The 26,442-nt window shown below is 39.5% G+C and overlaps 1 protein-coding gene across 2 annotated transcripts in view; it reads left to right on the top strand.

Moving 5' to 3' along the window:
• Window positions 1-25,991, top strand: part of SMAD2 (SMAD family member 2) — a 51,669-nt gene extending 25,678 nt beyond the window's left edge. Inside the window, exons 3-11 of one of the 2 annotated variants that reach the window (XM_064176549.1) lie at window positions 8,165-8,254; window positions 9,418-9,611; window positions 10,100-10,234; window positions 13,649-13,723; window positions 14,990-15,043; window positions 16,081-16,293; window positions 18,255-18,392; window positions 18,545-18,689; window positions 24,066-25,991. In XM_064176549.1, coding sequence (XP_064032619.1) covers window positions 8,165-8,254; window positions 9,418-9,611; window positions 10,100-10,234; window positions 13,649-13,723; window positions 14,990-15,043; window positions 16,081-16,293; window positions 18,255-18,392; window positions 18,545-18,689; window positions 24,066-24,189 — 1,168 coding nt within the window. In that variant the 3' untranslated portion in view covers window positions 24,190-25,991. The remainder of the gene's footprint in view (window positions 1-8,164; window positions 8,255-9,417; window positions 9,612-10,099; window positions 10,235-13,648; window positions 13,724-14,989; window positions 15,044-16,080; window positions 16,294-18,254; window positions 18,393-18,544; window positions 18,690-24,065) is intronic. The other variant, XM_064176550.1, reaches the window with a different exon arrangement.
• The last annotated feature ends 451 nt before the right edge of the window (window positions 25,992-26,442 follow it).

Here is a 26,442-nt window from a genome sequence, read left to right as displayed (position 1 = left end):
TTTGCCCATTTGTTATGAGGAAATGAAATTTTCTAAATCTACTGGCCATTTCTTACTGCTCTTAACTCTGTTTTTGGATAGCTTGGTGTAGTTCTCAAAGCAATTTTTGTGCCCCTTGACAAAATACCAGTCGAGGTAGTAAGTGCTGTAAATTTTAGGATGGTATAAAAGTGTTTGTGTGTCTGTGCTAAGTAGCTTCCTTTTTCAAGTCAAAACCTGATAATATTTTCTGGTTTTGTGGCATTTTTCTCATTTAACCTTTCAGTGAAAACTTGAGTGAAAGCAAATGTCAGCTCGCATCTGCAGGGAAGACTGCATGAGAATTCTAGAACATGAAAACTAACTTCCATTCTCATCTCCTACTTTATCCAGAGCAGACAAAAAGAGTACTATCACTGCTTTCAGACAACCTACCTCAAACAACATGGGGAGGAACAAATTAGATTCAGTGAAAGTAAGGCTCATGATCATAAGACACCGAAGAAAAACAAATGGAGTCAATTTGCCTTGAATGTGGACTTACAAAATTGGTAGTGACTGAAGAGTATGAAAGTTTTGGGGAAAGATGTTAGGGGTTTAGTGTAAGACATAAGCATGCTAATGTCCAGTATCATTCTCTAATGATTCCTGTATATGACTTTGACTACCATGGTGCTACTTTCAGTTCAAGTTTTCCCACCTTTCTAATACCAGCAGTTCAGTTAAAGAGGAAATTGTCATCTGAAACCTGTGCATTTTAGGAAATTCAGATATGTTCCTCTTTGCAGGAGTTTGAAGATGTGGAATTGCAGTTACTTGTGAATTTTAAAGTGTCTGTTTAGAATCATACAATGCTCTGAGTTGGAAGAGATCCCTAGAGGTCATCTAGTCCAACTCACATGAGTAAGGAGGGACGTCCCTATCTGAATCAGATTGCTTGGAGTCCTGTCAAGCCTGACCTTGAATGTCTTCAGGGATGTGGCCTCCACCACCTCCCTGGACGACCTGTTGTGTTGTTACACTATCCTCATAGTAAAGAATTTCTTAATGTCTACCCTTCACTAGTGTGAAACCAGTATCCCTTGTTCTTGTGCTACAGGCCCTTGTAAACAGTCCCTCCCCAGCTTTTTTGTAGGCCCCCTTTGAGGTACTGGAAGGCTGCTGTGAGGTTTCTCCAAACTGCTCTCCAGACAGAGCAACCCCAACTCTATCAGCTGTCTTTATGGAAGAGATTCTTTAGCTCTCTGATCACTTTTGTGTGACCTCTGCTGGACCCTCTCCATCAGGTCCATGTTGTTCTTGTATTGAGGCCCTGGAGCTGGACACAGTACTCCAGGTGAGGTCTCGGTAAAGTAAAATGGAGGGGCAGAATCACACTTTGAATCTGATGGACATTGTTCTGAGCTGCAAGTGTGCATTGTGCAGGTTTTGTCAACCAGTGCCCTTAAGGCCTTTTCTGCAGGAGTTTATCTTACCATCCGTCAGCCTGTTTTGGTAATGAGGACTGTTCCAACCCAGATGCAGGACCTTGCATTTGCAGGAGTTGAATCTCATGAGGTTTCCCTAAGCTTATTTCTCCAGGCTGTCCAGGTTTCTCTGGATAGCATCCTGTCCCTCCATCATCCTAAATGCACCACTCAGCTTGATGTCTTCTGCACGCTTGCTGAAAATGCTGTTGATCCTACTGTCAGTATTATTTGCAAAGTAAACTACAGTGGTTTCTGGTACTTCGTATGTAAATATCTTTGAAGTAGTTGGGTCTACTTTCATCTGATATACTTAGTGCAGGCATTTCACTTAGTACAGACATCTGAGCACATAGTGTTGCCAATACTGTAGATAGTGGTAAGATAGTTATTTTCTTCATTCTGTCTTTGGGGGGAGACTGATAATAAATTGATACTAACTACAACCTGTAACAAAGGTACCAGTCTAATCGTGCATGTGACAGTATTGCTGTGTACAGGATACTGTTTAAAACTGCTTCATGTTCTTTAAGCAACAGCCTCAGATAAAACAGTACCTCTATAAAACTGAGTGTTACTGGTGAGACTTGCAACCTTTTACCAGTTTCTGTCTTCTAATTAGTTGAGTGCACTTGATGAAAGTGTGCAATGTAGTGCCATGTGAAAGCAGACACCAGCTTGATTGGTGCTGTGGTCATGACAGTTTAGACAGTACTTGCACATACTTGCTTGAATCTAAAAATTGGTATGTATGGCTTCTAATTTAAATGACTGAACCTCATTGGTGGATGAAAAGCTGGACACAAGCCTACAATATGTGCTCACAACTCAGAAAGTCAATCACATCAAAAGCAGCATGGCCAACACGTCAAGGGAGATGATTCTGCCCCTCTGCTTTGGTCAGACCTCTCCTGCAGTGCTTTGCCCATCTCTGGAGTCCTCAGCATAGGAAAGATATGGACCTGTTGGAGCAGGTCTAGAGGAGGCCGCAAAAGTAATCAGAGTTGGAGCATCTGTGCTATGTGGACAAGCTGAGCGAGTTGGGGGTTTTCATCTGGAAGAGAAGGCTATTGGGAGTCTTCGCAGTGGCTTTTTCACTACTTAAAGCAGGCTTACAGGAAAGATCAGGACAGCTGTTTTAGCAGGACAAGTTGCAACAGAAAGTAAAATATGGGAGATTTTGACTAAAAAAAAAGTTGTTGAGGGTGGTGAAACACTGGCATAGGTTACCCAGGGATGTGGTAGAAGTCCCATCCCTGGATATGTTCCAGGCCAAGTTGGGTGAGGGAGCAACTTGATCTAGTTGAAGATGTTCCTGCTCACTGCAGGAATGTTGGACTAGATGACCTTTGAAGCACCCTTCCATCCTTAGTAATTTGTGTGATTCTAATTACCCTGGGTTGTGTATCAACCTGAGGTGGCTTTACTAGTTGGCACCTAGACATCACTGAGGGGGTTGTGAGTTGTTCTGTATAGCTGCATCTCAAGCTACTGAATTTTCTGAATTGAGGTTACTGCCACTGTAAGGCAGAATGCATATAGCTTTCTATATAAGACAAGATCATGCTGTCAGAGACCAACTTTAATGGACTGGTTGGCAGTGGTAATCTTACCATGTTTAGCCTCATCTTGTTAGGTTTTTTTCCGCCTAGATGGCTCAGCATCCTTTAACTTCTAGTCATACTGCAAATGAACTGGTCTATTTTTGGGCAGGGTGATCTAGCTGAGATGGTGTCCATCTATTTTTGGATTTTTTTGATGCTGCTGTAGTGTTACATTTAGATGGTTTTATTCCATGTAGTTTATCTGATTATTATGGAATTTGATATGGACATTAATGCCTCTTATACGTTAAAGCAAGTGTTCACATTAAGAGTGTGGCGCGAACCACATTTGCCCATGTTCATTCTTAGCGGGCTAATCAATAATTCATCTGTATTTGAACAGGAAATTTTTTGTCTAGTTTTGTAGTAGGTTTACAGATACTGTTAGTCTGCTAAAGTAGTTTGCACTGTTGATGCTGATTGGGAACTATCATCTGTGATATATAGAGCAGTCTGTACAAATACTTTTTAGTTGTCTTTTGATATTTAGTTTTTTCCTGTGTCCACACTTTTCCTCTGTACATCATTGTTTTCTGTATAACAAAAGAAAGGCAGTTTTGGCACTTTGTCTCAAAATTGAAGCATTACTACAGCTCTTTGCTGTTTAGGTAAGCTCTTGCACAAAGTGAGTTTTTTTGGAACTCAGATTTTCCTGTTGAAGGAAATGATGAAATGGGAGAAGTGGAGGCATACCATGTCCTGTTGCATGCTGATAGCCAAATCAAAGATTTTTCTTGCCAGAATTATACAGTATTGTCCAAGATGCTGCTTCTTACAAGCAGATGTAAAGTCAACTTTGAAACATCAACTTTCAGAACTCTTTCTCTTAGGGAAATGCTCCAACCAAAGAAGCTTAAATTCCACCCAGTAATAACTTGCCTGACCCTTTCTTCACTGTATCAGTCCCCTGGTCATTCCCAAGACAGGAACAGGGGGGTTGAGTCGACCCACTTTAAGTGTATAGCAATTTAACCAGATGTCTGATAGATTGGGCTTTTCCTTAAAAATCCCAGGGTCTCAAGAGTTGTTATTCCTTGCAATCATCCTTCATGCATTTCTGTTCTCTTTAGGAAATAGTTTTCTTTCACTAGGCCTTCAAAACACTGGACATACTGATCCAGTTCCATGCTTTTGTACCCCCTGAAGTCCTTTATAATAAATTGCTTTATTTTGTGAGATCTGCAAGTGTAGTGATCCAGTATTTAAGTAAGTTTGCTCTGGGAGTGCTTGAGCCTGCTGAACATGGTGATTTGCTAATCTAAGATAGTGTTGAAAAGATAAAAATATTAGCTTTTGTGTACTTGACCTCATTTCTATCAACACATAAATTCTTTTGAGAATTACAATGAAAATGATCCTTGGAACACAAGTGCCTGCTGTAGTGGGAAGTAGCATATTAACTTTAAGCTTATATTTTGGATTATATTTAAGTGTTGTCTATACAGGAAAGATTTAAGTATAGCTTGGGTGCAGGAACTAGGTTATTTTGGAAACAACAGTAGCTTAACAGTGCTGAGTGCAGTGAGTTCAAAAGAAAAAAACACTTGCTTGGTAAATGAGAAAGACGGGAATATACTACTAAACTTCAGTTTGAAGGCAGCCTGTATACTAAAGGTGAAATGCTGGTGTTTCTTGGCTGCCTGTCTCCTAATAAGCATGCTAGGCACTATGGCAAATTGGCTCAGCAGTGCCTCATCTATGCTTTTAAGTTCGTAGCTTCCAGGTCAGGGTGGCTGCATATGAACCCGCCCAGTGTGAGTGATCTCAGACATATGAGAACTGTGTGAGAGTAATTAGTGTGACCCAGTAGTGGGATACATGCTAGCTGCTTTCTGGCATACTTGATTAAGTCTCAGGACCTGGGAATGTTTCCAGATGAGACTTAACTTGGGAGTATAGATTGTCCACGATTGTTCTAAATTCTTTATGCAGCAAGCCATAGAAGGGCCCTTCATATCATAAGGGGTTTAGAATGCTTCAGAAAGGTATTGTTAGGAGAGAATGTGTCCTACTTATTTTGAGTCAATAATTCTGTACTTCTTGTTTTAAAAAAAATCTGTACTTCCTGTCTTTTTTTAGGTGGTTTTAGTGGTGGTTTAAACATCTTTCAGAATGCAACTACCTTTCAGGTTGCTATCTTTCTGGGGTGAGTGGACAAGTCTACAATCCATGAATAAAAGTACTGTGGCCATTCATGGAAGTGCTGCTTAGGAACTATGCCTTTTATGGTTTTGAGGAATTTCATTCTGATTTGGTGTGCATGCATGTTAGTATTAACATAGCCCTAAAACTGTGAGTGAATTGGTGGGGAGATGGTCTTGCATTTTTTTTCTCGGTTGTGGGTTTTTTTGTTGTTTGTGTGGTGGGTTTTTTTGTTTGTTTGTGAGTTTTGTGAGCAGAAGTGTGGGGAGACCACTTTATTTCCCCAACTATTTCATTCAGTGAACAGTAAGAGCTATATTGAGTGGACTGCATTGACAATCAAGGATGAATTCCTGCAGGGTTTCTTCAGTGTTTTGGTTGTAGATTACTTAAGTTGGAATATACACTACTAGTGTAGGTGAGCCAGTAAAACGTGGATATTTGTCCCAGCTGTAAGCATGTATATGCTCTGTAGACAGAATGCTCATGTAAGCTCCTGAATATTGGAGCAGCTGTGCTCTCATAACTTTTTTGGTAGCTCATGGCCTGCGCTTCCTCCATGGTGTCCTGAGTTTGGTTGCAAACTATTCACTTCAGGATATAGTTTGTCTTTCTGTAGATTGTGGAATATACTGTCAACCTTTTGACAGTTTTAATGTTTATAGAGAGAAGACGTTAGCAATAAAAATACTATTCCTATTCACTCTGCTTTGTTCAGGAGCCATGAAATTTCGTTTTTGTAGGTGCTGTCTTGGGAGTCTTGTGAAACAAATGTGTGGCATGTCATACCAGTGCTGCACCCCACAATTTTGAGAACACATGGTCTATGTGACAGCGTTAAGTTTTGGAGCGCTGCTTTTTAGAAAGGTTCTACTGCTCAAAGGTAGTAAGCTGTCAGAGCTCATTATGTCAATTAACGTGTAGCAGGCTTTGTGTCTGCTGATCGTTCTTCTAATTCAGTGTGTGATGATCTGTCTTACTAGCAGTGATGCATATTTAAGGACATAGTACAGTGGAGGGATGCACCCTGGTGTCACACAGGCTACCTTCAGGGTAACTATTTCAATCCTTACACAGCTTCCAATAGCTCCCCATCCTGAAGGTGTCTTTAAAGACACAGAAAAGAGAAGGTGCAGATTTTATTGGTGTGGTGTCCCTCTTTAGTTCAGTTTTTCTGGAGAACTATCCATGTCTGAGATTAATAACAATTTGCTCTTTTGAAGAGCTAGGAGTATGTCACAGACTCAATCTGCCTTTGAGTGTGTGCCTCTCTGCTGCTCTCTACTAGACAAAAAGTTATCTAGTGCAAGAGTTTATTTGCATCCATAATCAGCAAAATGTCAAAGACTATTTTATTTAACTTTTTTTGAAGTTAATGCAGGCTGCTGCCCAGCATCACTCTCTGACTCCTCCCTTTTAGGGCTTACATAGCTCCACAGTGGACAGGAGAACTGATCTCTGAAAAACAAGTTTTCTTCCACCTATGTTCTATGGTCTAATAGCCAGCCAGTTCATTGTTTTAGATTACTGCACAATTACATGAACACTTCAGCCGCTCTGAAACATTAGAAACAAGGCTTCTGGGACACTCGAGAAGTGGATGAGCCATTCATTCTCTCCGCCTGTACCCCACAGTTATGTTTTATTAAAGTCACTGTGGAATTGAGATGACTGTCAGCTCTAGAAGTACCTTTAAATACAGTGTTGTATTATACTTTTGTTTCAACACTGGTGAATTTTCCTGCTGTATGGAGGAGGAATAAAAATACCTACCTCACTTCTCTTGCCTTAAGCACTCAATCTAAACTTTTGAGTCTATCAGCTAAGCTTAGTAATTTAAATATAAAATGTGATATCTCTATTTCAAACAAGGAGTTTGAGGAACTTGGATTCTTTTTTTTTCTTGTTGCAAATTTGCAGAGGCTGTTATTTTCAAAGTAATGTAGCAACCAGTCAAACTTCAAGCTTGTAATTAGGAAATGAAGATGTAAGTTGCTTGTGAACCAAAAATCTCTTAATTTGAGGTGTAAAGTCTAGTTGTGTGTTACTTACATAAAATCTTTTTTTTATTATTGTTTTCAGTGGTCACATAGCAAGTCTATGACAGAGCTGACCTTGACTGATGCTTCTGAAACTCTGCCAGTTGACAAGCCCATACTGTTCTCTTGCTATGTTTAAATCTGCTGCTGCCTTTATTTTGTGCCTATGGCTGAAGTCTCTTTCTGTTTACTGTTGTGATCTTGTCATTGTCTCGGTTTGGTAAAGAATTAGTTATGTCTCCTTTCATCCCACTGAATTTAGCAATTAAGGTTTTGCTATTCTATAGCTAAGTCTTAAAATACCATGCTGTAAAACCGTGAAATATTGTGTTATGGTGTGCTGTGAAAGAATATTTAGTTCTGTCATCAAACACAGAGTACAGAAAGCAGCAGTGTCAGCTGTGATATGTTTTTCTCTAGAGTCTGCATTTTGCTGTATTGGGAAAAGCAGCAAACGTATATGGAGAATGAGATGAATGCTTGAGTGGTGGTACCTGAAAGTTAGTGATGTTCAGTTTCAGATATACATGGCCTTTGTTTGAAGTCTTGTGAAAGCTTATGTGTAAAAAACAAAAACAAAAAAACCAACCCAGAAACCATCCTTTCAAATTTAATTTTGTTAAGAGCTAGCTTGAGGAAGTTTTGCCTGTTTTAAGGAACATTACAACTGTATTGAATACTTAAAACCAGAGAACTTGTTCATGTATTAGAAACATTATCATTTACCTTGAATCACATGTTTCATTTTGATAGCCTCCTTCATATAGAAAATATAGCATGAGATGTCCGTTTAAATGCAAGTCTAACAATGCTCTATCTTCTATGTGAAAGGAAGTATTCTGTACATTTCTCCATGTTTGACATCATGGTGTTTTGAATAACCATGTTCCATATTCATATCAATTTTTTGTTTTTGTTTTCAATTTATGCACAGCACTTGCTCTGAAATTTGGGGACTGAGTACACCAAACACGATAGATCAGTGGGATACAACAGGCCTTTACAGCTTCTCTGAACAAACCAGGTGAATATTCTGCCCTCTCTCGCATCATAGAAATCCTGTGGGAGGGATTGGCTTTGGAGGGTCTGTAAGGGGATGCTTTAGCTGTAAAACAGACTAAAATGCTTCCTAGGCCTCTCATGGTACAGCATTTTGAAATATTTACTTGCCAGTGTAGAAATCCAAGTGTTCTCAGCTGATGTTTTGACCAATGAAACTCTAATTCTGAAATACGCCTTTTTCACACTGGTGCTAGTGAAAGAATGGGAAGACTTGTTACATGCAGTCTCTAATGTGATTTGGTATTTATATTAATAAAGTTGGGAAACTTAATTCTTTAGACCTAATCTTACAAAGTGTTTAAACTGCTTTGTATGCAACAGGCTTTCAGTTAAATCTTGCTAATTGGCTCACATATGAGCTACTAAAGAATTGTTTGTAAATTCTCCAGTAGTTAATAGTGGGCAATTCTAAACAGGGTGTTTATTTTTTCATGTTACATTACTTGATTTGTGTATTGAGGTTTGTCTCCCATCCCATAACAGTCATAAACATCTGCATTTGTGTAAGCATATGCAGTCTGTCTTAAAACTAGCAAAACATTTTCAGCAGTTAGCAAGGCAGATTGAGCCAGTAAGATAAACTGTACAGCCTTCATAATATGTGCATTCATACTTGTTTGCATTACAGTTACACTAACATGTGGATCACTTGGGCAGCTGACTGCTTATAGGCTTATTTACAGTCCTGTGGGAATTCTTATGCTTAAAGTCATAAGGCATCCATGCCACAGCAAAGTCTTGAGGTTTAGCAGCGGGACCAACTGTGTGATTTATTTATTGGTTGTTTGTTTTTTTAACCATTGTCATCTACATTTTAAAAAATGTGTATGAAGCAAGCATCCTAAATACTTGGTTGGAGGTAAAGTGGCTTTTAATGAACTCTAAATTCACTGGCAATAATTTGAGCAGCTCTAAAACAAGTTAAGACACTGCTTGATACCATCATTTTTATCACATTTGAAGCCTTTTAACGAGAGTATAACTAACAGTCTGGCACTAACAGTGCCAGACCACTGAACTCTGAGAATTAAACAAAGTACTCATCCCATGTATGTACACTGTTGCTTGAGCTATTAAGAGACAGCATGCAGTGTATAAATACTTGTCAACATCTTTCCCCTGTAGATCTCTCGATGGCCGTCTGCAGGTATCTCACCGTAAAGGATTACCACATGTTATTTACTGTCGTTTGTGGCGTTGGCCAGATCTTCACAGTCACCATGAACTTAAAGCAATTGAAAATTGTGAATATGCTTTTAATCTTAAAAAGGATGAAGTGTGTGTAAACCCTTACCACTACCAGAGAGTGGAGACACCAGGTAGGAATACCTGCTTCTGACTTTCTGTAGCAGCATCTGTATATACTTGCTCTTAGTGTAATGTTTTAAATGAAAAATAGAGAAAAGTGATGCTTTTCCATGCTAAATGCATGAGATTCTTAGAAATACAATGTTTGAGAATGATGTCCCCTGCAAGTTTTCAGTAGTAAAGATACTGAAAAATCTTTGCAAATGTGTCAAATACTTCTAATAAACCTTTCTTAATTGCTAGTAGTTTCCAGCTAAGTATTGTCCAGACTTAAAAGGAGAATAAATATGACTTACCTTTGCTGATAGGGAGTAGTTAGCACTTCAGGAATCTGACTATTTTGGTAACTAGCAGTACACTTGCAGTACTGGCAACATTGAGTGTCAGAAGATTTTAAAATTTATTGTGAGGTGGTTTAGATTTGTTAATCTTTTCATTTTGGATCACAGAAGTTTATATTTTGAGGGTCTTACTAATGCTTTGGATTTTGCTTTCGTAGTCTTGCCTCCTGTACTAGTGCCACGGCACACTGAGATTCTAACAGAGCTTCCTCCTCTTGATGACTATACCCATTCCATTCCTGAAAACACTAACTTTCCAGCTGGAATTGAACCACAGAGCAATTACATACCAGGTATTTTCTTAACTCCCATTGTAAACAGTACAGTTATCTTTGTTCCAGTGCCACAAAGTTGGTAATTTCATCCTACTTAGTGCTCAAATTAGTTGGAATATGCACTAATAGATTAGATCTCATTGACTTCATGTTTTAATTCCAGTGGAAATACCTATTGTTTGCAGAATATAATCATTTAGGAAACCGCATTGCTTTAAGTCTGTTTTACAAACACATAGGGTCTCCAAATGCTATGTGTTGGATATGGAGCAGTAAACTGCTGCTCATTCTCAGTAGTACATGGAGAAAACTTGTAAATTGGAAAATAGTGACTTAAAAAGTGCTTTGATCTGCAGTTTACAATTGATCAAGGTCTGCTTTGCATATTTGTTAGCTATTGTATGCATACAGTTTTGTTGTCTTTGTATGAGAGAATAACCTAACAATATTGAAGTCTTAGACAATTTGTCCTCCAATCTTTGGTTTCTTCCCCACCTCAAAACAAATACCAAGGTACACCCAAAAGCCTTATTGAAACAAAATTAGTGACTTTTGTTTCCTGCCTCAACTTCCTGTTTCCTGTCTCTTCAGGAAATTGCCTAGAATGTAAAGCCAAGTAAATCCGAAGTTTGCTCATAACGTTTAATGCAGAGATATAATAGACAGGGTGGAAGTTCAGATCTGGACTCTCATGGAGTAATATTGCTGTCTTGAAACTCAGATATGTGCATTGTACTTTAAATGTATAAAACTGAAATGGCAGACAAAATAAATCAAGTTGATCTCATCTATTTAATTTGTGTCACATTTGTTGCTGCCTAGGGACAGCAGTTCGTTACAGAGCAATTTTAGGTGCTGAAAGTTGGAGTCACTTTCTTGGTTTATACATACTACTTTGACTGCTTAGGGCCACAAGGATGTTAAGAGGGCTGGAGCACCTCTCCTGTGAGGACAGACTGAAAGAGCTGGGGCTGTTCAGTCTAGAGAAGAGGAGGCTCTGAGGTGACCTTATTGTGGCTTTTCAGTATCTGAAGGGGGCCTACAAAAACGCTGGGAGTGGACTTTTTAGGCTATTGGGTAGTGAAAGGGCTAAGGGGAATGGAGCGAAGTGGGAGGTGGGGAGATTCAGACTGGACGTGAGGAGGAAGTTGTTGAGCATGAGAGTGGTGATAGACTGGAATGCGTTGCCCAGAGAGGTGGTTGAAGCCCCATCCCTGGATGTGTTTTAGGCCAGGCTGGATGAGGCTGTGGCCAGCCTGATCTAGGGTAGGATGTCCCTCCCTGCAGCAGGGGGGATGGAAATAGATGATCTTTGTAGTCCCTTGCAACCCTGACTGATTCTATCATTCAGTATGAGGGATTTTGATCATATTTGCAAACAACTTACTGGAGATACACAGTTTGAAAATCCAGTGCTATGGAAATGAGCTAGAGCAAGTAGGTAGTTATTTGCAGAAAGTCTGTTCAGGGTTGTTTGTGGGTATTCACACAATCTTCAAAAGTTTATGCAGCTAACCACACCTTGACTCCTTCCCTTTGTCACTCACACCTTTGTGTTTAATTTGTATTATAGAATCTTTATTTGACCATGCTGACTTACTCTTAACTTATTAGCTAGGTTCTGATACATCTTGTGTGTCTTGACTGCATGCTACAGAACAGTTTTCTTTAGTGCTAGGACAGCATATCAGCTGTGGTTGCACAGCAGTACTGTCTCAATACTGGGTTCATAGCAAGGTTGATTTCACCTGCAGTTGGAAAGATGAAGGTTGTGAAGCCTTTGGGGCTATGTTTCCTTTCAGGTTATGGATGTGCTGAGATGCATTGTCCAAACTTGTGGCAGCATTCAAACTGTCCTAGGAATCCTTAGTGCTGCACTTGGGCATTTATTTCCAGCTAAGGTGGTGCTCAACCTCTGACCCTAAAACATTACTTATAGCACTAGGTGGAGGAAATTTCTGTGTTCAGAGACTCGATATGGAAAATAATATGTGCCAAAGAGCCTAGATTTGCAACTGGAAACAGGAGGCATGAACTGGATTGGGAATGGTTATTAACATTTTACCATGGCTGTGGGCTTAACTATGACTGATTTGAGATAAGAGTCCAGTGTATCATAATGAAATATATCAAGTTCTCAGAACAAATATAATTTTTGTCATATTTGTTGCTGTTAAATATTTCCCTTCCTTTTGTATTCTTGCTCAAATTTTGTCACATCTATATTTAGCACATTGTTTTTACAGAATGCACCAAAGATACCATTCTTTTGACTATTTTTTATTTAATCAGGTTGCTATTTAATCACTTAATCTGGTTTCCTCTCAGTTCCTTCTTATCTCACTATATTGCTGTGAATCTCAGACATGATACCTGTTATGATTTTATTTTAATTCTTAAGCAACAGGTTTTATCTTTAAATTTCTTATGTTTGGTAATAATATAATTCAATGTATTTAATCCGTCAGATATCTCAGACAGTCGTAAGGTGATTGTTGAGACAGCTTTGAGCACTTTCACTAAAGAAATCCAGGTTTTGCCGTTAATGTATAGGAAAAGACATTTGCCTAGTTGAAGAAAAATTATTTCCTGAGACAGTAGTTTAACTCAACTGAATTACAAAGCCTACTTTGAATAGAGAAAAGGAACAACTGTACTCTTCTGGGTTTTGTCTAATTTGTGGAATTAGACACAATTTCTTGTCTCAGGATGCATCAGACTTGCGTTAGTGAGTTTGCTTTGGTCTGTGAAACTCCATCCTTAAAGCTAGTTAAAAGAATAAATGATCATTTTAATAGAGCTTGGAAGTAATAATGATAGTAGAGCTTGTGTGGTGTAATTAGATAATTTCACTAAGTGAAATCAGTTCTTCAGTATTGAAGAAAAATTAATTTGGGGACTGAACTGGAAAACAACTTTAAAATCTAGCAATTTTTACAAGACGTGGGAGGATATCTGATGATTATACTACACAAAGACAGGTTTTTTTAGAAGTCACCAGATTTTTTTTTCTTTTGTAATTCTGTTAAATGTGAAAGCTGTTGATCATAATTTCAAAATTGTTACTCATAGTGAAAGTATCTTGTCTTAAATGGAGCAAGCAAGGATTATCTGTTAATTATATATCATCTTTTAGCAATTAACTGACATACAGGAGATTACATGTTTTACATAAACAATAAGGCAGGTAATGGGTTTGAAGTCATCCTGGTAGGAAACAGGGACAGCAAAATGAAATACTAATTCAATATTCCAGTGTCATATGAAGCTCTTGAAATGCTAAATCTTACAAATTACACCAGTCATTGAAATGGTAGATGGGATTTTTCTTATTCTGGCTCTGGGGATTGTGTTGTTTTTTTTTTCAGTTTGTTTGGCTGGTGGGTTTTTTTCCTGGTTTTGTTTTGGTTTTGTTTGGGTTTTTTTTTACAGAAACACCACCTCCAGGGTATATCAGTGAAGATGGAGAAACAAGTGACCAACAGTTGAACCAAAGCATGGATACAGGTAAAAATTTATGTTTTTCAGTGCATTGAAGACTTGAAATTACTAATTATGATCCCTCTTGAGTAGTGGCATGAATTCAGTCCCAATGTTGATGGCAGTAGCCCTCTCTAGGACCAAATGTTTTCTGCCAAAAATATAATTTTCAGTCTTTTGTGAGCAAAAATATTTTTTAATAGGAGGATCCTTGTAAAAGGTTCTGTGCCATGCTAAGTATATGCTGTTTGTTTTGTAACAGAAGCATACAGATCTAAGCCTTCAGCAGAAGGCCTTAAAACGGGTTTTAATAGCTGACTAGTTTCAGCTTATCACTAACTTTATCTGCTGGAAACAGATTAATGGAAGCAGAATCTCTGTTGGCCTGAAGAAGTTACAGAAATGCTGCAGTTAGAAAACTTCTCTGAACAGTGACCATGTTTAAAATAAATTATTGTATGGAATGCTCTGCTGAAACAGTAGGAGAAACATCAGCATTTGTGCCTTTGTATGGAAAGGTTTCTGGATAATCTGATTGTCCTTAGATTTGGATAAAGAATAGTTAATGTGCTCGATAAGAACCTCCTGCTGTGTGCTGGCAGTGTGGAGTATGTGTTCGGTTAGCTAATGTTAGCAACCTTTTTCACTTAATAGGAGTCAACTGCACTAGTTTTTGTACAAGCTGCAGCTTTTTCCCACTATGTGGCAATAGTTAATTAAAAAGACATGACATCAGCAATCTTTGTAGGAATAATTCTGTGCGAAGCCCTTCTGTGTTTTACCTACCAGTGCACAAACATTGCTGGAAAGTTCGTTTTTCTGATTTTTTTTTTTTCTCCTTCCTTCTTCCAGGAAAGAGTAATTTCCTCAAATGAGGAAATCCAGCTTGTTCTTTTCTAGAGATAAACCCTCTTCTTTCAGAATAGAGAGGTAGTATCTTGATCGTCTCCTCCACTTTTTCTTGGCTTTTTCTTCGCTGAATTTGGGAGGAAGTTACTACCTTATCACTGGTGAAGTTACTTTCAGTGTGCATAAAGCGAGAACTCTGCCAAACACAATATTAAGATGTTAATTGAACCTTTGGGAGAAGGTTTAGTTTCCCAGATGTTCAGAAAATTAAATGTAATCTTAATTCAGAATAAGCATGTGACATACTAGAAAACTGGTTTCAGTATATTTGAGGTTTCTTGTTCCCAATGAATTATGATGTAAAACTGTATCCAGGTAGTGGCCATACCTGCACTTCTGAAATAAGAATCATTTGCTCTGAAACAATCTGTATTGCCTCAACAGGATCTCCAGCAGAGCTGTCTCCTAGTACTCTCTCCCCAGTTAATCATAGCTTGGGTAAGCTGGAAATACTTTTAGTTGTTTCTCTTTGTGTGTGGTGAGTCGTCTTTATATGTATAATTACATGAAAAATGAAAATGCGTATTAAAAGTAAGAGCTGTATTAGGAAGAGACTATTGAGTTGGCTTCCTGATGATAAACATAGTAGGGCTGGGGTAATAACTTGTTAATAACTAGTCTTATTTCTTTAAATGTTGAGCTTCTGGCAATGAGAAAGAATTATATATAGTTGTGTACATGAATAGCATTTATAAAACAATCTAAAAGACATCATCTATCTACAGTGCTGCCCAGACTTCTTGTCTCCCTTGCAAGCGCATTATGGTGCTGTTCTCACATACTGTTTCACCTGTGGCCACAGCATGATTGTTGCTCCCACATTAGTTGTCCACCTGCTTTAATCAGGTTCCACTGCTATGTGTTAATACAAATGCCTCAGGAAGATCACCTTCCCTTGGGTTTGTTTAAGCAGTAGTGTCAGTATGTGACAGGAAAATACTGCTCAAAGTGCTAAGTAAAAGGGGGAAGTAGCACAGGAAAGCTGAAGGTGTACAAAGGAGATGCTGAACTCCAGTAGGAGAGAGTAAAAGGAGCATAGAGCTGCTTTTATCTAAAGGAACAATACAAAGATCTAGTGTAATGCAAGGGAACTTGCATTAATATTTTTCTTTTCTGTGGATCAGTTGTTCAATAGTCTTTTGTTTAATATTGCCAAAATATTTGCAAGTTACAGAAAGGCTAAGAGAAGTGTCTCAATGTCTGACACTGTCAGTAACATCAGTTTTTCTGAGCAGAAAGCAAGTACTGAAGGACAAGAGCTGTGGCCAGCTTAGATCACCACCTCTTCCCCTCCTCCTTCCCTTGTGTGGAATATTAAATTCCATTCTGTTTACTAGGGTAGATGAAAATTACAGCAAGCACAATGTATTTTGAGGGGACAACTAGTGTTGTTTCTGGAAGAGAGAAATAGCAGGGCAGAGTGATTTCTTCTCGGTCTCAAATTCTGTGTTAAGCTTTTTTTTTTTTTTTTTCAGACTTGCAACCAGTTACTTACTCAGAGCCTGCATTTTGGTGTTCAATAGCATATTATGAATTGAATCAAAGAGTGGGAGAGACCTTCCATGCATCACAGCCTTCCCTGACTGTAGATGGCTTTACAGATCCATCGAATTCAGAACGATTTTGTCTAGGTCTGCTTTCCAATGTAAACAGAAATGCTACAGTGGAAATGACAAGGCGACACATAGGTAAAAAATCTCTGCTTGTTTAAAACTACTTATTTTCATTTTAGCCATTAAATTATCTGGAGTGATCCAGGAAGGATGAGTACATATGCATGTTGGGAACTTTTCATCCTTGTGCAGCTAGCCATTAAACTTCTCTCTCCTGAGGCATGCCAAGGAGAGCTTAGTTTCTCTTGCTGAGGGCAGAATTGGAAAGACACAAGAGGTCATCACTTCAGAAACTGGGGAGAAATGCAGCAGCTTCTACCACAGCCAATTGCAGTTAGGAAGAGTTACAGTGATGGCAAGAAGCTGTTTTTCACAGGATATTAGGGGTTGGAAGGGACCCAAGGAGATCATTGAGTCCAACCCCCCTGCCAGAGCAGGACCACACAGTCTAGCACAGATCACAGAGGAACACATCCCGACAGGCCTTGAAAGACTCCAGAGAAGGAGACTCCACAACCTCTGGGCAGCCTGTTCCAGTGCTCTGTGACCCTTACAGTAAAGAAGTTCCCCCTTGTATTGAGGCGGAACCTCTTTTTCTGCAGCTTACACTCATTGCTCCTTGTCCTATCCTTGTCCTTTCCTCAATCAGCACTAAGTCAGTGGCACCAGCAGTCACACAGCTGTGAGGCTGAGGGCAGCACAGGAAGAAGCCATCTACTGTTCATGATTTCTCTTGCTCAATTTGCAGTTTTCAGCCTTCTGGAGAAACAAGCATCCTGAGGGGCTGGTTTTTGTTTTCCACGCTCCTCATAGTACCACTCTGCTCAGGGTAGCATTTATAATCAGTTGCTTGTAATTGAAATGTAGGCTTTAATTACTAAATGTTGTCATGTTTCTTAGTTTATTCTGATTTATAAGAGGTAAGATGTGCATTGGTAGTACTTCTCTGCAATATCAAAAGCCATCATAGAGGTAAGGTGCTGTTTTCACGATTGAAGTTTTCTCCATGTTTAGTAAAGAATATTGTTTTCTACCAGGCAGCATTCTCGGCTTTCAAATGCTTGGGTTTTTGTTTGAAGAGGGGTTTCCCTGGATTCTCTTCTGATTGTTGCTGTATTTCTGAATTAGATTTTTTGGTCATACATTACGTTTACTTACAATAAAAAAGTTCATTGTCTTTAATGGAGTGTTCCAACTCCCAGTATGCCAAATCTAAATGCTTGTCTAAGAAAATTTTAGGTATGCATAAGCTGTGCCTGTGCCAACTGATCAAAATAGTCAGGAGCTTTCCCTTTCTTCATGCAAAAGCTCATCTTTTGTTTGAAAAATATTTTTAAAGGGAAAAGGGAAGAGGAACAGTGGCCTTTGAGGTACCTGTGGATTAAAAGTAATTCTATTTGAGAGATCACTTCTGCTAGAAGGAACCCACAGAGACTTATTTTCACTGAGATAACACTGTCACTATTTGAATTTGAAGAATAGGGTTTCTAAAGGGTAATTTCTTTTTTAATAGACCTAAATGAAGTCCTGGGGGTTTTGTCACAGTAGTGCAGAGAAGGGGTATGCAGTTGTGAAACTGTGGGTGCAAGTAAGCAAAGAGTGTTGAAGTGCAATACTTGTGTTTCCTGTTATTGCCATAATGACCTGTGCCACTTCACATACAACACTTCAATATTAGCACAAGCTTTAATTCTGTTCAGTCCAATATTTCATTTTTTGTGCTTAAATGAGAATTACTTAGTAATGAACACTGCTTTCTAACTTGACTTTAGTTTCAAGACATTACACAGCTAGAAGATTCTGTCTCTTGACCAAAAATTAGTTGTCTTCTCCTCCAGACATGTGTTTGTGAAGTAAAACACAGTTTAATTCTGTTCTGCTGCTGCTAAAGCTGTTGGCTCAGCAGTATAGTCCTGTAGATAACTAGTTTCTCTTATGTAACAGACAACCTTTGCCTTCTCTGGAACAAAATGCTCCCTTGTTTGTTAATCTGCTGGGTCATATCGTAACTAGATGTCCTTTTAATTTTGCTGCAGGAAGGGGTGTACGTCTCTATTACATTGGTGGAGAAGTTTTTGCTGAGTGCCTGAGTGATAGTGCAATTTTCGTTCAGAGCCCCAACTGTAATCAAAGATATGGCTGGCATCCTGCAACTGTGTGCAAAATTCCACCAGGTGAGTAGCCTACCAAATGTCTTGGGTAAAAATACCCAGTGAATGCAATTCATGACACTTGCTTTCCTTTTGCTGGTTTCTTCATTGTTTTGGGCATCTGTGTAGCAGGCACAAATATTAATCAATTGTGACTATTTTTTTTTTCTTTATAGGATGCAATCTAAAAATCTTTAATAACCAAGAATTCGCTGCTCTTCTGGCTCAATCTGTGAATCAGGGTTTTGAAGCGGTTTATCAGCTTACTAGAATGTGTACCATAAGAATGAGTTTTGTTAAAGGATGGGGAGCTGAATACAGGTAAAAAAACACCTTTACTTTTCAGTTTCATTCCTTCACTAGTACTCCATTTGCCTGTCTTGAAAGCCATCACAGTATCACCAAGGTTGGAAGAGACCTCATAGATCATCAAGTCCAACCCTTTACCACCGAGCTCAAGGCTAGACCATGGCACCAAGTGCCACGTCCAATCCTGCCTTGAACAGCTCCAGAGACAGCGACTCCACCACCTCCCTGGGCAGCCCATTCCAGTATCCAGTGACTCTCTCAGTGAAGAACTTTCTCCTCTCCTCAAGCCTAAATTTCCCCTGGCATAGCTTGAGGCTATGTCCTCTTGTTCTGGTGCTGGCCACCTGAGAGAAGAGAGCAACCTCCTCCTAGCTACAACCACCCTTCAGGTAGTTGTAGACAGCAACAAGGTCTCCCCTGAGCCTCCTCCTCTCCAGGCTAAAGAATCCCAGCTCCCTCAGCCTCTCCTTGTAGGGCTTGTGCTCGAGGCCTCTCACCAGCCTTGTCGCCCTTCTCTGGACACCTTCCAGCACCTCAACATCTCTCTTGAATTGAGTGGCCCAGAACTGGGCACAGTACTCAAGGTGTGGTCTAACCAGTGCTGAGTACAGGGGCAGAAGGACCTCCCTGCTTCTGGCCACACCATTCCTGATGCAGGCCAGGATACCACTGGATCTCTTGGCCACCTGGGCACACTGCTGGCTCATGTTCAGATGGGTATCAATCAGTACCCCCAGATCCCTCTCTGTCTGGCTGCTCTCCAGCCACTCCGACCCCAGCCTGTATCTCTGCATGGGGTTGTTGTGGCCAAAGTGCAGCACCCTGCACTTGGAGCTATTGAACACCATCCCATTGGACTCTGCCCATCTATCCAGGCGGTCAAGGTCCTGCTGCAGAGCCCTTCTGCCCTCCAACCCAGCCACATCTGCCCCCAGCTTGGTGTCATCTGCAAACTTGCTGATGACTGACTCCATGCCCTCATCCAGATCATCTGTGAAGATGTTAAAGAGGATGGGGCCCAGCACAGATCCCTGAGGGACACCACTAGTGACAGCCGCCAGCTGGATGTGGCACCATTCACCACCACTCTCTGGTCTCATCCCTCCAGCCAGTTCCTAACCCAGCACAGAATGTTGCCATCCAAGCCTTGGGCTGACAGCTTAGCCAGCAGTTTGCTGTAGGGGACAGTGTCAAAGGCCTTGCTGAAGTCCAGATAGACCACATCCACAGGCCTCCCCACATCCACCAAGTGGGTCACCTGATCATAGAAGGAGATCAGGTTGGAGAGGCAGGATCTGCCCTTCCTAAACCCATGCTGGCTGGACCTGAGCTCTTTGCCATCCCTCAGGTGCACTCTTATCACCCCCAAGAGAACCTGCTCCATCAGTTTCCCTGGCACTGAGGTCAGGCTGACAGGTCTGTAGTTCCCAGGTTCCTCCATCCGACCCTTCTTGTGGATAGGGACCACGTTGGCCATTTTCCAGTCTCCTGGGACCTCTCCGGTGAGCCAGGACTGCTGGAAAATGGAGGAGAGCAGCTTGGCCTGCTCAGCTGCCAGCTCTCTCAGCACCCTGGAATGGATCCCATCAGGTCCCATGGGCTTGTGGGTGTCCAGGTTAGCTCAGCAGGTCCTGAACTAATTCCTCATGGATTTCCAGGGCAACACACCGCTCCCCAACCCCATCCCCCAGTTCAAGAGGCCACTTGCCCTGAACTCTTGTCATATGTACAGGCTTCTTACTGCAATTTGCAGGTATGCTGAAACCATATTTTCTTTTTTCTCCCCCCTCAGCTCTGTTGTTCCCAATTCATAAAGACCATTAAACGGATTGTAGTTAGTGCACTGACATCAGCTGTTAAGCAATGAACGTCATCAAAGCTGTGTTTCAATGCTTGGTCTTACTTGCTTCTTGTGGTGAAATCACTGATCATATCTAGAAGTTTCACAGTTTGTGTTGTAATATTGTTTGCTGTCTGTTACACGTACGGTCTTTTTGGTCTCTGTTCTGTATGGAGTAGAATGCGTTCATTAGGTTGTGGTGTGGGATGCATTTAGTGATACCCAGTGGAATGAATTGTAGTCACTTTGAGTGCATTCTACAGAATAAAACAACTGGAGACAGTATACATTTAAAGTATTGCAAATTCTGGAACATGTAGTAGAAAGAAGTTACAAGAGCAGTTCAACTGCATTTATGTAGTAAAACTCCTAAAAGGAGGATTTGGAGTGGAAAAAATGGTCTTTTATTTGCTTTTGAGTAAGTTCCACCTGTTAACACAAATTAAGAGCTACACTTTAGAACAGTGCTTGTTGTAATACGGGAATTTGGGAAGAAAGGGAAATGAGTTTTAGCCTGGCATTATAAAATTTCATTTTGGAGAAATGGAGATGTGACTTCAAACAAATCCCTTAAAGCTCTCTTGAATTGTCCACTGAAAGATGAAGTCCTGACATATCAATACATATTGTAATACATAATAATTTTTTTAAACGTATGTACCTTCTGAAGTTACAGCTTCCATTGTGAATCCTGGAGTTCTTTTATTTGGTTTTGAAATACATGTAAATATCAGTGTCAGTATGTTGGGAAGGCTTCTTGACTAAATGAAGGCAGTTTTGTAAAAGCCTCATGAGACAGAATGAGAAATTTTGAGTAAGGGAATAAATGGGTACCTCATTGTTACCAAGAGATACACAAGAAAGATTCTGGCTCAGGTTTAAAGAACTGTTGAGTTTGGCTCAAAAGGAGTGTACACTGACTTATGCATAATTAAATGCAGCATTCAAATCAGAATAGAACAAAGACTTAGTTGGATTCTATGGCGACAACTTGGAAGTAGATGGAGTGTAAGTGCTGGGTTAAACCAGTGGGAAAGCTTTTTGTAGAGTTACTTCTAAGGAGTGAGAATGTTGGTTGTTAGTAGGCAATAAACTCCTCAGACCACAGGGCTGAAAAAGCTGCAGTGGAAACACTGCCAGAACAGCAAAGAAACAGATTACTGACATAACACTGAACTAGTATCTCTGTTAAAGATGATGCTTATGAATTATTGATGCACAAAACTTCTAAGCTACACTGCAGTTTTGATTACAGCATGTTGTGTTGTTTTTAAAGAGAGCCAACAGAAATGAAGCTCTCATATGAATTGGAGAAAAAAACCAGAACTATATTTGGAGAGAGAGATACAGAAAAGAAGTTACAAAGCAGATACAGTATCCTTGGTGACCCTTGAATTTTCCCCCAAACCAAAACTAACTCTATAATCCCCAGTGCTCAAATTCTCCCCCTGTCATGCTTCTGCCATCCAAGATGCCTAAATGCAAGCCTCTGGAGGCCTCAAAACAGGCCTACTCCTTACATGTTTGTCCCAATAAAAACAGCTCCCACCCAACACAGGGCTGGAGGAGATGGCCTTGATGTGAGTTTATAAAGAGACAGCAGAATTATGTGATTGAATAACAATCTTCTAGTCCCCAGAGGATTTTTAACCCTATGGTTCTCAACCTGAGACACAGCAAGAAGAGGGTTCTTCTGCAAACACAACCTTGAGTTTAAATGACTGTAGACTAAATTGTCAAAATAGACCAGAAAGCACCATGAAATCTATCAATCTTTTTAATTCCATTCCATTTTAATGCCAAAACTATTTCTCAAAGACAGCCAAACCATTACCAATATTTTAGGCATATGACCTATGTGCATAAATGTTCAGCTATGGCAAGGTGGTAGATTTTATGACTTGGTAGACAAAGCAGCATACAGCTTTTTGCTCAATACATGTTGACTTGAACTGAATGATGGTAGAAGTTCAGACAGAAGGAAAGTGTTCATGTTTGTACAGAAACTATCCAGGTCTAGAATCATCTTCTGAAGAAAGTTAAGTAGAGGTAGTTACAGCAATGACACTTGGTAGTACATGAACTGGAAATTATGGGTAGAAGCAGCTGAGTTTCAGCTTTGTGACAGCTGCTAAGTGACTGTCACTGTTTTGCCAGCATAGTGCAAAACCAAGAATATTGTAGAGAACAGAAATTTTGAGGAAATGTGTTGTGGAACACATTATAGAAGATACAGCAGCAGTGGAATAATGAACACTTGTCTTTGGGAGAGGATTTGGGACTAAATGAATCTGTTTCCTGTGGTTTAGATTGTTGTTTTATTGGAGCATGTTGGTTTGGCTTAGAGGCATTGGGTCTGAGATAACAATGTGTTTTAGAGTGCTGACAGAGCACAGACCCCAGCCACTTTTCACTAAAAAATGTGGAACTACAGACAACTTTTTAAATTCATTCCATCACTTTCTTAAACTTTCTGCCCTTTGAGTTCCTCTGTTTACATAAACAGATTTCCTTTAAAGCAAAGGGTTGCAGTGCTGACACTAAAAATCAAGGGGCTGGGTTTGTTCCTGGCTAATCTACTGCCTTTGACTCTTAATGCCTTCTTGGTTTCATTTTGGGATATCTAGAATTACTAGGAAAAACTGGCTTAGCAAGAGTAGTCTTGCTGTTCTAGTTTGGGAAAACTCCCATGCCTGGAGTGGATATAGTGACATAACAGGATTTCTCAGGCAGAGAGTGTCCAATGTTTTGGAGATGAGAAGGAAGATCTTTGAATAGCAGGTTACTGAAGCAAGGACGTATTGAAGAATGAATTAAGCTTTTGTCATTAACAACCCTTTAGCCTTACTGAAGCTTTCTATATAGTATTTCAGTAAGGGCTCCTATTCTGGAAAATTATAGGCAGGTTTATGTAAAAGACAAGGAAAAGACGATTTTTACTTAAATTGTTTGTGTGAAGATGTTGCAGTACAGAACACATACAGAAGTGTAAGATGACAGGAAATCAGAGATAAAGTTCATTTGAGATATCATCAGTTAGCACAGTTATAACCACACACTGTTTTGATGCAGTGTTTCTGACAACATCCTGCAGTTTCTTTATACATCTATCTTGCAGATTCCTCCTGAAAGCCAATCCTTGCCATCACCGTAGTATTGTGCTGTTTGGCCACACTGGCTTCTATTCTGTATTTATCCGTAGTTGCCTACGAAATTCAAATCCAGTTATGCATGCAGACTCTCTGAAGCTTAAGACACAGCTGCAAACAGCTCTCTGTAATGTGAACACCTCATTGGTTGGGCAATCTTAAGTTTTTAGTTTCTTTTAAGTAGTAAGGCTCTTGGTGTGGCATTTGGTGGTTTTTTTTTTTTATGGCATGTGTTTGTTTTCCAAAGACTTTCTGAAAAAGCCTTTGCAACAGCTAATGGTTGCAGATTTTTATCTTTCTGCGTAGTAGACATAGATGGAAGCATACTTTGTCATATGATGGACAGCTTTGTCAGCCAGAGCTGCTTTCTGACTTTCCCATCACTCTTTATTTTTCTAGGCGGCAGACAGTAACAAGCACTCCTTGCTGGATTGAGCTTCATCTGAATGGACCTCTACAGTGGTTGGACAAAGTATTGACTCAGATGGGCTCCCCTTCAGTACGCTGCTCCAGCATGTCTTAAAACTCCTTCCTCCATTACCAGTGGGCTAAATATTGAGTCCAGTCAACAGACTTAACATAACAGCTCATCTGTCGTAGTATTTGTGTGTAGTCTCCATGAACTGTTTACTATCCAAAAAAGGTTTTTAAAGAAAAAAAAAAAAAAGAAGAAAAAAAAAAAAAGAAAAACAGCACTTGAGGTCTCATCAATTAAAGCACCTTGTGGATTCTGTTTCCGATAATCTGATACTAGATGAAAATTTAGTGTATAGCAGTACCTTCTTCAGAAGGAAGAAGGAACAGTTCTAAAGACTCTTAATGGTGTTTTTATTGGGTATATAATTGAGTGTCCTAATGGTTTATCAATAACATGAATAGCTAAATATATGTACAGGTAATGTATCATGATCTCAAATATCACAGTAGTGTGGTGTTCTACATTGTAGTTCCCATAAATAGTTGTTTTCTTGATTGGACAAATCTCTCATGAAATTCCAAGACTCTGTTATTCTTTTATATTTTTTTATATAGCAGGTTTTCAAGTTGTCCTAAACATAAAAAGCAGACTTTCCTTGTAGAAAAGCTTAACTTTTTGCTGCCTTCTTAAAGAAAAAGAAAATCCCTCCATTGGAAGGGAAAGAAATGTCTTGAGATTCATCTGTGAAATTCTCAGACACTTTATATGCTTAATGGGGCCTAAAATGAGTTCATATTACAAATTCCAAGTATCCATCATGCTAGGAGTCTACTTTTCCCTACCCACCTGAATTGATGCTTCATATTGCTGGCACTGATATAATTTGGAACTTTTTTGTACTTTGAATTGTTGAAATTGGCATTTTTTTCTCATGGAATGAGAATTTACTATAATATTGGATACTGGACTGTAAGTACACAAGGTTATTGGCTTACCTCTTACATCTGTACTTTTTCATTTAACAGATGTTGCGTGAAAATCGTAGGGTTTAGTTTTTTGAAGCCAAATACCTTGAAAATTTATTTCCCAGGGTAAACTAGACTCTCGTATAGATTTTAAATAGATGCAGCTTCTTAACATATTTCAGTAACAATGTAAATTTCTGATCTGAGTGGCTTTGTATAGCTTACTTACTTACCCAATCACACACATTCATTATGTCATAATGGGCCTTGTTATTAAAAGTAGTTGCTTCTGCAAAACCTCTAGGTTAGTGGTTGCTGAGGTATGACCAGCGAAGGAGGACTTCTAGGTTCTTGATGACAGTGCATGTTATTGTGAACCCTTGGACACTACAGCTGCACCATATTAAAAATATTCCGAAGTATATTCTACAAATAAGTCTGGGTTGGGGAAGGGTTGGGAAACTGTATAGAAGGGTTATTCTGACTTGGAAAAAAATATACATCTTACTAACAATCTTGTGATCTAGCTGTCTGTCATTCTTTTGTTATTGTGGCAGTAGCAGGATTGCCTTTGTCTGTTTTTTCCTATTGTTTCATCCATTACACTAGTACTGTACTTTGTAAGTACAGCTAGTGATAACTTAGCTTTGAGAACAAAAATGTGGCCAGTGTTACAACTTTTAACCAGTTGATTGAATTGATCACCACGATGGATATTTTTATGCCATAATGACTAGGGCATAGAAGCAATACCAAAAATCAAGCCTTGAAGAAATGGGCCAGACATCTTTTTTTAAGAATTGGCAAAGCAGTTACCAGTTTGTACTAGTTTTACCAGTAGACTAATGTATTGGTAGAACTTGTGAACCTAAGAAATAAGCTTCATGCGTGTTGCATTTGCCTAATATGTGAATACACTAATAAAAGTTTTAATTCTCATGATGGTTGGGATTGTTTAATTGCTGTATATTTTCTGTTGGGTTGGTTACAACAGTCTCTAACCTTCAAAGAAATGACACGAGTGCCCTGCGTGTTCTGGCTGGACAGGTGTAGGTTTAGATGTTAAAATCACTTTTTATGCAGCTGTTAGGGGGGACTTGGGTCTGAGTGTGTTTAATGATAAAAGCTTCTACTCCAGATGAAGTGTATTAAAGAAGTAATTTCACCTGTGGAGTGGTTAGATAAGAGCATCTTGTCTGGGTGAAAGACTTCATTGCATTTATGAGCAGGTTATAACTTGAATCAGTTGGGTGACCTAACTGTATGCCCTTCTACTGTGGATTTCTGTGGTTTTGGAGTTATGACACTATTTACTTTGCCTTGAACAATGCAATAGCCTTGACTGTACACAGTTTTGGGCTGCAAGTCATGTACAAGGACACTGCAAGATATT

The sequence above is a fragment of the Pogoniulus pusillus genome, chromosome Z (assembly GCF_015220805.1).
Source record: "Pogoniulus pusillus isolate bPogPus1 chromosome Z, bPogPus1.pri, whole genome shotgun sequence".
Classification (NCBI taxonomy): domain Eukaryota; kingdom Metazoa; phylum Chordata; class Aves; order Piciformes; family Lybiidae; genus Pogoniulus; species Pogoniulus pusillus.
This window is presented reverse-complemented; position numbering and strand designations above follow the sequence as displayed.